This window comes from Lichenostomus cassidix, chromosome 2, assembly GCF_008360975.1.
Source record: "Lichenostomus cassidix isolate B80296 chromosome 2, HeHo_3.0, whole genome shotgun sequence".
NCBI classification, from domain to species: Eukaryota; Metazoa; Chordata; class Aves; order Passeriformes; family Meliphagidae; genus Lichenostomus; species Lichenostomus cassidix.
This window is the reverse complement of record NC_139482.1, coordinates 28,038,455-28,051,047: the sequence shown is the minus strand read 5'-3', so window position 1 is coordinate 28,051,047 and position 12,593 is coordinate 28,038,455. Positions and strand designations below refer to the sequence as shown.

Here is a 12,593-nt window from a genome sequence, read left to right as displayed (position 1 = left end):
TAGCTTTCTGGATTTTTGTCTGTGCAATCTCTTTTTCTCATGTGTGTGTGTGTGTGTTTGTGTGTGTTTGCGTGTGTGATTTACAGGTAAATCTAGGAAAAATTAAATGTGAAAAAAGGTCTTATTTAAAACTTTCATAATTGTGTTTCTACTAAAAAAGAGATGAAGTTTCTTGCTGAATGCAAGAGAAACAAAATGGTAAAAGTTAGTCTCTAGTCTCTCCTCATGCACACACACAGAATCCCTATACAGCTGTAAGCAGGAATTTTTAACTTAACGAAGTCTCAGTTGCTTGAAAAGAAAGATTTCTCTCTCTTTCTCTCTCTCTCTCTTTGTCCTCCCATAGAGCATTTTCAATGTCCAGCCCTACTTTGACCTACAACACTATCTCTGAGATCCTCAGTGCTTCTGCCCATCTCAAAGTGTGTACTGTAACTTGTCACCCAAACTCACAGCTCCAATGCTGGCAGTGCTGCCAGTATCAGAACAGAAGCAGAAGTGAGAGACCAGGACAGAAATGCAGTGCCTGAGAGTCTTGAAAAAGACAAAATTAGCCTTCTTTAGGCACGATTGTGCAGTGGCTCAGAAAAATACTGATCTGTTTTCACCAGCCAAAAATATGAGGCTTTCATTTATTTGATTATTTTTTGGAGTAGGAAAGTAAGGAATTGATGGTTATCATTGTTAACCAATGCAATGTTAACAGACAGTACCATGCATAAGTAAAAAAATGTACTTGAAGTTTACACTTTATTTTAGTCTTTTCAGAATGTAAAATATATTTTACACCATTGAAATTGTGCCAATTTATAACAGTTGAAAATATGTATTGGAGAAAGGCATATAGGACTTATCCCCATGCATGTGAGTGGTTAATCATGTTCAGGCATCTTAGCTGATCTCAGCTGATAGGAAGCAACATACTGAAGAGGTCATGGTCTCTGAAACAGATGGCTCAAGCCAAGAAAGAACATTACAAATGATAAACATTTACTCAATATGTAATTGCATTCATCCTGAGCAGCAATGAACAGCCCCAACCCAACATGCAATCTGTACAGGGTCTCAGGATAAGCTCACCCCTTCATACTAATGCCATCTTTGGAGCTTTGCTCTTTTATTCACTTTAAGAAGGAATTGCTATGTTTTACCTCTGAAAGGAAACTCTAAAGGTGTTCCTACTGCCACATCATGGCCAAATCCTGCAATAAGCGAAACCCTTTGTGACTTGAAAAATTCACTCACACCAGCTGTAGATGGCTTCATGTCATAATCCTCAGGATCAGGTTGATATCATCACTGTTCCTGAGTCCCAAAATATGTCTTATGAAGCATGTGATAGGTACAAAAATCCTTGAGGCAATTTTCCAGAACCAGATCAGCTGGTATTGACATCAATGGAATAATGCCAGTTTACCCCAACTACAGATTTGGCTTCCAAAGTGATGCCTGAAGCAGAATTTATTGTGAGAAAAAATATTGGTGCCAGTCTTTAAAAGCAAGAGGTATTATCCATGTGAAATGAATGCACATTGCCAAAAATCCCCCGTATGCTATATTCAATACTAATGAACAGCATTGACAAAAAGAGGTCCCACATGAAATTTGAAGTTAATGAATAAGGTGGCATGAAAGTGATCATTTGGAGAGTAAAGTAAAGGCTCTAACAGAGTTAAACGAAGACACACACTCTGTTGAGATTTTATGTTTCTGTCTCCTTATATTTTAAAGTAAATTTCCACCCCAAGAAATGTCCTGATCTATATTTTAATGAGCCTCTCCACGTGACATACATTTTTTGTTTCATTACTGTTAGTGAATGACAAGTGAAGGATATTCATTTTAACTTGAAAATGTCAGGTATGCACTTTAAGAGATATATTTTTCCAGTTTTTAATGAGGTGGTGTTTCTTTTTGAAAGAAATACCCATCTCTGATGTGGGTACTATGCAGGTGACAACTGATATTTAATAAGTGATGGTTCTTGTATTAGTCGTAGTTCACTAAAGAAAATGTCTCGGATTGCTTTTGAAAAACTCTTAACGTCACTAGCCCAAAGGCAAGATGTGACCTTTTTATTACATAATGAGAATCATTTATTATCTTACAATGTATCTTAAAGTCACAGACAAAATGCCACTTTGATAATTGCTTTCAATTAGCTTTGAGCATAGCATACATTCATAAAATGTCTTCTCTAATTTAGACTTGAATTAGAGAAAATTGCAGACATAATCTACTTTAAGGTTGTCTCATTTAAGGTGATTCGTAGTTCTATATCAAAGAAATCAAAACGGGTGGCTTTAGAGCAGTTTTACAAAGTGTTTTAAATAGTCTTTTCAATATTTGAGTGTATTCTATTAACAATTAATTAACAAATTAGAATGTTAGCTCGTATTTTTGGACCTTTTCTTGTGTAGTAACTTTATACTTTTGTTCATAATGGCTGTTTTGAAATTAAGTAGTGTCCTGTGGTAAAAGAGTACAGCTTGATTACATGCATAAATAAAGCATATAAAGACATCGCTTATATCTTAATAATAGGCAACAGCTTGATCTGTCAGCATGTATGTTCTTTCCAACTTTTAAATTCTTCCTCAACAGCAAGCAATAAATCTCACACTCAAAAAGTAAGATTATATATTGTCATGTATTTTATTGCATATGTTTTTTAATGTTTATTTTGTACATGATTTAAATTATTTGCAGAAAAACGATTGAACATAGATTGGTTTACTGCATATGGAACATCATTCATAAAAGAAAATCCTTGTATTTTCCTTTCATCTTAGATTAAGTGAAGAAGGTCTGGAAGTTATGTATAAAGATAATTCAGGCATCTCAGATGGTTGTACTGAACGAGCTCAAGGGATAACTGTTTTTCTTCTTTCTTCCCCAGATAAAAATTACTCACAAGAACCAAGCCCCCATGTTGATGGGACCTCCTCCAAAAACTGGTCTTTTCTCTTCTATCATCAAAAGAACAAGGAACCACAGCAAGGAATAAGCCTATATAGTTTAGTTAAAAAAAAAAAAAATTAGCTTTGTTGGGCTTTGGATATTTATGCTGGAAATCTTTTAAGAATTTTAGAATATCTTCTATTTGCAAAATCTTGGATTTTGGTTTAACTGTTCTGTAGCTGAGCTAATGTAAAACTATGCTACTAGAAAAAAATGTTGTCACAGTTTTGTAGGCATTTTGCATGATGAAAGCAGATGTTTACATGAAGTGATACAGCATACTTTTTGTTGCATGCGTTACCATTTACTAATCTATGGGCCAATTCTGCCATGGAATATGGGAAGAGAATGTCATGGGTAATTTGATTTTCTCTCTGTTCTGTTTCAATTTTTTCTACTACAATAATTATATGCCATAGGTTCAATAGTATCTCTTCAATCAAACATCTTTATGTGAATAGTCAATCTGAGCAGTTTCAGAGTAAAGGTCATTACAGGTCTCATTAAACTGTATTTTTAGTTTATCATTTCTTTCTACCCTGAGAATATTTTTATTCAACTAAGTATTCAAATCTTGTAACTTATTCTGATAACTCCTATGTATATGAGTAACTGTACCTGCTGAAAACATGTAACAATATGCACAGTATTCAAATGATCATGATTGCTTTTGTGTAAGTTTTTGTTAAGATTACAAGTTGATGAAAGTTTGAGCAAAAACTGTGAGACCAAGGAGATCATGCTGAGTGAAGACAATAATACTTGCAAAACTAGCCATCGGTGTTGTTTGTTGAAACCCTAGCATTATTTTCATGAGCAATACATCTCTGTAACATGGCAAACTTTAAATCATTCTGCATATTGACCAATAGCACACAAATAACCAAAGCTCATGCCTAATTAAAGTGCACTTCCCACCAAAGATTTAGTGAAGGATGCTTCAGAGAAATGGGTTAATGCATAATTAATCAAACTCACTGGAGTAGAGTCACTTCTGAAAATTTACAGTTCTGTTGATTACATTGTCAATGTCCAGACAAATGCTGGGGTAGGGAAAACATTAAATTAATTGCAAGTAAACACTCACTTTTCATTTGTTTCATAACTTCATAAACATAGTCATATACTCTAAATATTGAGACATAGATATCAACTCTAAATATTAGCAAATTAAACTTATTTTTTTGTGTCATAATTATTTATAAATTTATGCCATCCATAATTTACTCATCCCCTTAATTAATCTCTGAAGAAAAGGATAAACTGTTGTCTATTACCCTTTTGTAGTCTGCTATCTGGAATCCAAACATTTCTTGTCATAAATTTTGGTGAGGCAGTTGCTCAGGTTTTAACTTTCTTAGCTCTCTGAGAGACTTCCTAACAGCTTAGAACTCATAATACAGGGATTTGTCTGAGGTTTGCACAGCACTGTCTAATGTTGACGGGAAGTCCAAGAATGGCAACTTTTTTCAGTCTTGCATATAAACAATCTCAAGTAAAACTTTTTGTGCAGTCTTAACATTGTTCTTTGTTCAGAGTGAGCTGCTTCTCAGCTCTGCATGTCTTAAGTTCTCAGAGGTTTCATAAAAAATAAGGAAAAATAAAACTTTGCTTGAAATGCATGACTTTCCATTTTTATCCAGACTTTAAAATGTTAATTATTTATTAAATCTATTTTTCTATTGATTCATTCATTCCTTTTAAAAATAATACTTCATCATGCTGTAGTGCACGGTACTGTGCATGTATTTAAATAAAGTTACTATCATTTGTTTCTCAGCATAAGAATTCAGCAGAGTCCTAATTTATATAATAGACACTAAAATAAAAGTCAGTATATAGTTGGTAAGGTTATGTCTTTGAAATATACAGTCTATGTTCTGTAAACATTAGGAGGTAAATACCAATTAATGTTTTGTTCAGCATTAGGTAGAAAAATATGAAGGTGATTATTCGCTAAAATTAAGATCTTGTAATTAACCATTCTTGGGTCCAGTGGTGTTGACATTTACAGTTACCATAGGAGTAAATTAGTACTTTTCCTGTACATTGCAAACACACATACACACACAGAAGCATTTGATGCACTGAACTATGAACATGCATAAGTATAGAGGAAAGATTATTTGCGAAAAGAAGGAATTTGCTGACATAATATTACATAAAGTGTATATTGGTTTTATGAAATTATGGTTACAGGTGATAACTATTTTCACATAACTTGACATAGGATTTTCTACCAATGCTCTCAACTTTTTGTGGCAAAACTGTGTTTAACAACAATATATAATGTGTTCTCTATGATTATCTCATGAACATTGTAACTCTGAAAACAAATAAAATTATATATAAGCTATTATTTAATAATGTGTGCAGTTTTCAATGTGCCACTCTGTCATAGCATGTTGTTCACAACACACTTCTTTATGTAAAGAGGGTTAGATTAGTCCATGTCATAGAATTACATGCAATTCTGAACAGTCATAAAAAGTAAATCAGATCTGCTGGTCAGTATATGTAAATTCTCACTGTAACAAAATACAACAGACCAGCCGTTATACTGAATTAACAGTTCCCCTAGCAGTGACTGTTTTTCTATTAATCTTGGTTGTTTGGGGTTTTTTAGCATGGCCTCTTAATAATTTAAAACTGTATTCAGGTTGAAAGTATTGATGGTGAAGAGAAAATCTTAGGGTACATAAAACATAGTAATAAAATTGTTGATTTTATGAAAGAGAACTTCAAAGGGGGATTCTTTTCTTCACTTCAGTATGCACAGAACTAACACGAGATTATTTATTGGTGTAAGACGTAAAACAAAATATATGCATATTTCTTCATACAGCTGAAATACATGCACTATTCTTAGGTTGACTGAAGAGGATATCTGTAAATCTTCTACTCTTAACAATGAAGCATTCATTAAGGCTTCATTAATGACACTTGCAATGTAAATAGCAATTAAAAATATATAGGAATTAAATGTGACACTGGATTTGCAAATTTTGCATCATTGCATGTCAACTGGGCAATCTGCTGACAAAAGAACATGATGTCTCAGGAAAAACCTTTAACTTCTGATATTGGTCAGAGTCTCTCACTTCGCATGAGTTCCTGTTAAAAAGAAGTAGAAGAAGAAGAAGAGACAAATAGAGAATTACTGTTTCCAGTACTTGTAATATATTTTTATGTATGTCACAATTATTTAAAGCTAGAGATGAGACCTCATGGTGTGCATACATGTGTGTGCATGCCAGACCAGGTAATGTGCTGGTATGCTCAGGACTCTGATGGTATAGGAAGCACTTAGTTTCTGAAACAGGAGTAGACTTTCTGTTACATTTGCTCACTCTTACCAACTCTGTAGTGTTGCATGTACATTACAACGACTAGCTAACATCCAAAATTATATAAGGCAAATAAAGTTACAGATTTCAACGTTTCAAAATATCAATGTAAGAAGTAATATAATCAGCTGTGGCAAGAAAGTCAGAAAAATACCTTTTTCATATTTTTTTAATCTGTAAGTTAATATTTGTTTGCCAAGGTTATAGCGTTTTAGTGATTAGTGATTTAGAGTAGTAGTGGTATTCTGCAAGTTACTGTCTTCAACCCCAACTGTCTTCTGGTACTTGTAACTCTGAGGGAGACCATAGCAAGACCAAGACTTTCTAGGAAGCAGACACTTCTGAGAAGTGTTGTCCCTCACATCTCTGTAGGAGTGACTAGAGAGAATGGCTACAAAAATGGAAAAAAAAATCAGAAAAAATATCTCTATACAAGGAAGTAGGAAAACATCAGAGAACTCTGCTATGAAATGAGAAAACAGGTGCTCAAAGTGAAGTGTGATGAGATGGCATCCACAAAAATGGTTGTGTGGGATCTGGGAGGCCAGGTGAAGGCACTCAGGGCTCATCACCGCAGTGATGAGGCAGAGAAATGGGTTAATTACATTTATCTAGAGACCCTTTCCATTTAAGGCTGAAGGAGTAAAGTAGGATTTCCTTGCTTTGGGAGCAGAAAGATTGAGAGAAATTGGACTAAAATAGAGGATACAACTGAGCCCTTCACAGGAAGTGAGAATGAATTGCAAGAAAAGGAAAGCTGAAGGATGGGCAAAACAAGGTAAAGAACTTTCCAGAGCTTTATCTATTTTTTGTATACCCTGAAAAAAAATGAAGGAATTTTTTCTTTGCAAAATAGCAGTTTGCTAAGCTACTAAGCAGTTAGCCTGAAAATAAATAAATAAATTTAGAAAGCTGAGGTGGGCCAGAGGAGCACTGCTCAATGTTTTATGCAAGAGCGGTGAAGAACGTGTCAGCCTGTTGTCAGCTAATTGCTGCTTGTCTCCAGCTCCATCAGGTCTGAAAGCATTCTGTTTTCTCTCTGTCCATAAGGAAGGAAACTTCTTGTGGTCCTGCTGAGGTGAGTAAAAGCCTTGCTGAAGCCCAGGCTGGAAAATGAATAAAACATGGGCGAGACCTGGAAGCTGTTAATGAGAAATAAAGTAATAGCTTAAAATCTGTGGCCTGTGAGGCTCTGAGGGTGTGCTCTGCAGCAACAACTGAGGTAGAAGCTGTCCTCATGTCTATCAGGGTTTGCTGATCACTGCCGAACCTGGGCTTGTGCCATGGGGAGCCTGCTGGCTCTTTCTCTCCATTTTTGTTAATGTTATGGATTTTAAGTTGATTTTGAAATAAGGAGGTTTGACCTTTTCTGTTTTGAGTGTATGGAGCTTTCCCATTATCACGTTCTCTTAATTTTACAAATACCACTGAAGAAGAAAAACTTGTCTGTGACCATTGACTTCCATTATGTGAAACTGCCTGGCAGCTTGAAACTATAAATAGGCGACGATAGGTTCTAGGCATCTAGAGTCTGGGTATGGTGATATTTTAGAGGCTGCTTTCTTTCCTTTCTGATTCATGATTCAAAGAGACTCCCTGTGAAGCACCTCAGGGCTCACTTTAAATATGACTCATACAAAGAATAAGTGATAATCATCTGGCTTTGTTATTTATAGAAAGGTGGTAGCTGTGTTGATGGTAAAGAAGCAACTTGATGTGAGATGCCTACTCTAATAAACATGGAAAATAATTTACTGGGTCTAAGTGAGAGAGAAGGAAAGATTTTGAAGATTTCAGGTCAATTTTTATTTTAATGTTGATATGAAAATACTTAGCTGCTGATGGACCTCTTTGAAATAAAATTTTGGTTGGTTGCTTTTTACCTAGGATGAAACTTGCATGCTGTGAAGGAATGCAGACATTTGCATTAATAAGCTGCTTTTTTGGACTGGGAAGTGAACACTTCTTACTCTTTTGGTGACAACCATCTTTATGAGCCAAGTTGTGCCAGCCCATAAGAAAATACAAATTGTCAATCTTCAGGGCTGTCAGTCTGTTTACATTAAGTATACAAAAAAAGCTCAGCCAAAAACACCACATAACAACACCTCTTCTTTAAATTGTTTGTACCTGCAGAGAGTGGTGATTGTTCTGTCCCTTGGTGAGGTGAATGGACATTGTGACATGAGGATCAGCTCTAATTTCTGCCCAGCCATGAGATTTGCTGTTGCAAATGGTGTGGTTTGTCAGTGTGATGGTTTCTGATTTTGTTGGGTTTTTTTAGTAAATACGAATTATTTCTAAACCTCTCTTTTTATTCCAGAATAATAAGAACTAGAACCTTGTTTCAGACAGATATAAAATACATTTATCATATGTTACACATATGTAAGCAAACAAATGCAGGAAGATCTATTCTATCTGAGTTGAACTTCCATATGTTTTAATTCAGTCCTCTTATTGAAGGAAGAAAGAACTTTTTAATTTAGGTAGCTTGAGAGAATTTTGGGGGGAAATGGGTGTGTCGGTCTTTTCAGTAGTATGAACTTGTTACAACAATATATACATACAGATTAAGGAACTTTTACCTCATTAAAATCAATCACTGTTTTCTTTGACTATAATCTGAATACTGATAGGGTGGGTTTGTTTTATGTTTTGTTGTGTTGTGGTTTGTTTTTTTTCTGAAAAACCAGCTAAATCTTTCTTTTAATGTTTCAATGCAATTAGTTTACAATAAGCTTTGAAAGATTTGGTCCAACTGCCTGATTTACAAAGTCAGGTCTTGGAATGAGATGCAATTTCAGGCCTGCATACTTTGTTAGAAGTGCTGGTCAAAAGTTCCTTAACCTCTGTTTCATCAAAATTCGTTAAATTGTGAGGAGGAACCTACTTTCCCTAATCAATCAATTTTTTCACTGGGTTCCCATTTCAGAGCAAAATAAGACTTGCTTTTTAAATGTCAAAATATTTTGTCCTTGAATGTCAAAAGGAAATGTAAAGTTTTGTTTGATTCATTAACTGTTTCAGTACTGTAGTGATTAGCATTGTAGTATAACTGACTTTTCACTTTAAAAAGCAAAAAATGAATAAAATTGTTATTTTTAATTTGCTCCAAACAGAATTCTTATTTCCTTTAAGAGAACTTTTAAATTCTTGTATTTGTTCGAGATCCTGCAATGAAACTTTCAGCCTTTGTGCCACTACAATTGACACCAGGCTAAAAGGCTGCACATCACATTCTAGTATTTACATAAAATCTCTGCATTTTTGGTATTCCAATAGGTACACATCTCCTAAGAGTTACATTCAAGGACTTGCTTTTTCATAGTTCCTCCTTTTTTAGATTCATTTGTCATTACCAGTCTACCAAATAAAACCAGAGATAACAGGATAATGATAAACAAAAAAAAATATTTCACATAGCCTAAAAGTTTCTAAATACCTTGACAGTTCTCTTCAAAACCAGAAGTGGACTGATTTTTACTGAAAATAGAATGGGCAGATAGTTAAAGAAGGGAAATTACATTATTGTGTTATCGTAATTATTATAAAATAACTCAATCACAGAAGAAGATTTTAGACTAGGCATTGTAAAACAAATTGACAAGGCAGATATAATGCATGTTTTAGTCTAAGGTACAGAAGACACTGTAACTCAATTGAAAATAACCAATCACATTGGTAAGGCATTTGTATGTCACTGTGAGTCACAAAATCCTGCAGTCTTTAATATCTCTTAATCTTTTGGGTGAATTATCAGCTACTGCTGTGTGATAGCTAATCTGTGAACGCTTTTTACACTGTAGTTACCCAAAACATGTACACTGTCTGAAATTTTGCATCTTCGTTTTGGTCACTGTACTTTTATGGCTGAGTACTGTCTGTGCAATGTCTAACCCAATAGATAGTATGTTAAAACTCTTGCTGTGACAATCATCAGTCTTATTTTTATGGTCTTGGGACACAAGGTGAGTGGACTTGTATGAGGTTAATGGGGCTTTAAGAAAATGTTACATTTCTTTGGCACAAGATAAGGTTCCCTTCTGATGTGAATTCTGTCACTTCATAAGATATAACAGCTTTCTCTGTCAAAGAGTTGAGATATTATTCTGTGTGAAATGATTTATAGTTTTTCCTTGGCTTGCCTGCTGAATCTTGGGCAAAAAAATAAATCTTATGGCAGATGCCAATCGTTTTCTTTGGTATGTGTGTAGAAATATGTACTACCATGAGAGCTAGTCAAAGCATTTAGATATAACCAGAAAAGTTGTGCTGGCAGCAGAGAGCAGAGCTCAGTTCCTGGAGTGAGACTCACACAGGCAGAATTTGAGCTGTTCAGAAAAGGGTTAAACTTCCTTTATTCGTTTCTAGGGTGACTTTGGTCTAAAAATGCAAGAGTACAAGTAGGTATTATATATGTCTGTGACTTGCCACTGCTAACACTCACGTCTGCGCAATATTTGTGCTGTTTTCTTATCTCAGATATAGCACAAATGGTAATTTTTAACTATTTCTATTATGTTCCTTCACATAGCACAGTGCAATAGCATAGCATAAAAACATATTTTAATAAGTGCAATAAAAATGTTTTAAGGAACCCAAGATACTTCCTGGTCCAGCATCACTGGACAGCAAAGGGATTTGCAGGGAAAAAAAACACAAAATGCCAGTTCCACATGTTCTCTGCACAAGTTTGCAATAGAAAAGGCTTCTAGCCAAATTACAATGTCATTCATTGTTTCATTCTAACTTGTTCACAAATGAATTCCGAGAGTTCCTATGATATGATCCTCATCAGAATATGCAGCCACAACTGCATAAGGGAGGATTGAGAATATTTTGGCAGATCTGATTCCCCTTACATGTGCATCGTGCTCTTTCTGCTACACCAAAGGGGATCCCTTGAAAGCATTTAAAGTCCTAATGTAGAATGTGGTACTGTCACCGGTTTGGAGCTAATGATTGAAATATAGCCTTCTTTGAGACAATTTAAACTGAAGTCAGGGTGTGGATGTCAAGTCCCAGCTCCACTAAAATCATTGGTTTGCCATTGCAGACACAGAGCCTGGGTTTTATCCCTGCTCTCTTGTGGTAGGGCTAGGAACATCTTTCTTGCCCCAGTGAAAATGGCTGCAAATAAGTTCGAGTAAGAGATTGAGTAGTTATGTTACATATCTGTAACAACCTACTGAATGCTTGCACCTGCAAAGTTTCCCCACACTATTAGCCTGGAAACAAGGTCACCAGGCCTCTTCCCTTCAGCAGAGTGCTCGTTTTCCTCTTTCTTACCCTTCTGTGTTCTTAGCAGCCCTATATCTCTGTCTCCAAAAGCATTAGCTTTAACTAGATGTCTTTTAAGCTGTATTGGCATATGTTTTCTTATACGTAGTTGCATAGGTTGGTGCTTAGGCTCTAGGCTGAGAAATAGAAATTTTTGATTTCTCAGGTTAAGGAAGAAATCAGACTCGAGTTTTCCAGCCAACACTGTAAGTGCTATAGCCAATGATATAAGAGAGCCCTGCTCAGTTAAGGACCTGTCTTAAACGCCACCCTCTGAATCTCAAAGGCATGAGAATTTTCAAGCTCCAACTAGGTGGAGTTCACACATCACTGTTTTATTTTGTATCTGCCAATTCACATGTAAATTTTATGGATTCTATGTGTAACTGTGCCTCTTCTCACTATTCAGAGCCTTAAAAATCTCCCCTTAATGTTTGAATCACCCTGCTGAGGTAATGTAACACCAAACTTGAGTACTAATGAATAAATAGTTGCTTTGAACCCAGGACTTCAACAGAATATTGACTTGGTAACAAATTCTGTGCTGTTGCCTTAAGAGGCCCTGACACAGTGCTGCAAAAACCAGGTCTATGTACAGCATAACACAGCCCACTCCTAATTATTTCTGCCTAAAGTATCTGCTGCTGTTGGATTTCTTGTCTTTTATGCTTAAAACAGCAGTGACGCAGTAGTGAGTCAGGCCTTTGCCAGTGCTTAAATAGCCAGTGCTAGGTGCTATATAAAAACATTTAATTTTCTTTTTTTTTTTTTCTCATAAAAGTCGGCATGTGTGTAAATGTTGATTAGGATGTCATCAGTCTAAGGTATACAAATGGTGTAAAAAGAGTAGATCTTCAACCTCCTTCATTTACATACTGCTTTTTGTTTCAGTATCAGCCAATGTCTGTGTACTCTGACTTCTCTTTTGGTCATTTTTGGCACTCACTGCACACCTTCAAGCTTGCACTCTTATATATAAAAGCCAATCTCGTAGCTCATTTT

At 35.4% G+C, this 12,593-nt stretch overlaps 1 protein-coding gene across 8 annotated transcripts in view; it reads left to right on the top strand.

The window, feature by feature from the left end:
* DGKB (diacylglycerol kinase beta) overlaps window positions 1-5,331 on the top strand; it is a 455,069-nt gene extending 449,738 nt beyond the window's left edge. For all 8 annotated transcript variants that reach the window (XM_085050831.1, XM_085050830.1, XM_085050829.1 and 5 more), the window contains one exon: window positions 2,900-5,331. In XM_085050831.1, coding sequence (XP_084906957.1) covers window positions 2,900-3,007 — 108 coding nt within the window. In that variant the 3' untranslated portion in view covers window positions 3,008-5,331. The remainder of the gene's footprint in view (window positions 1-2,899) is intronic.
* Window positions 5,332-12,593: the final 7,262 nt, after the last annotated feature.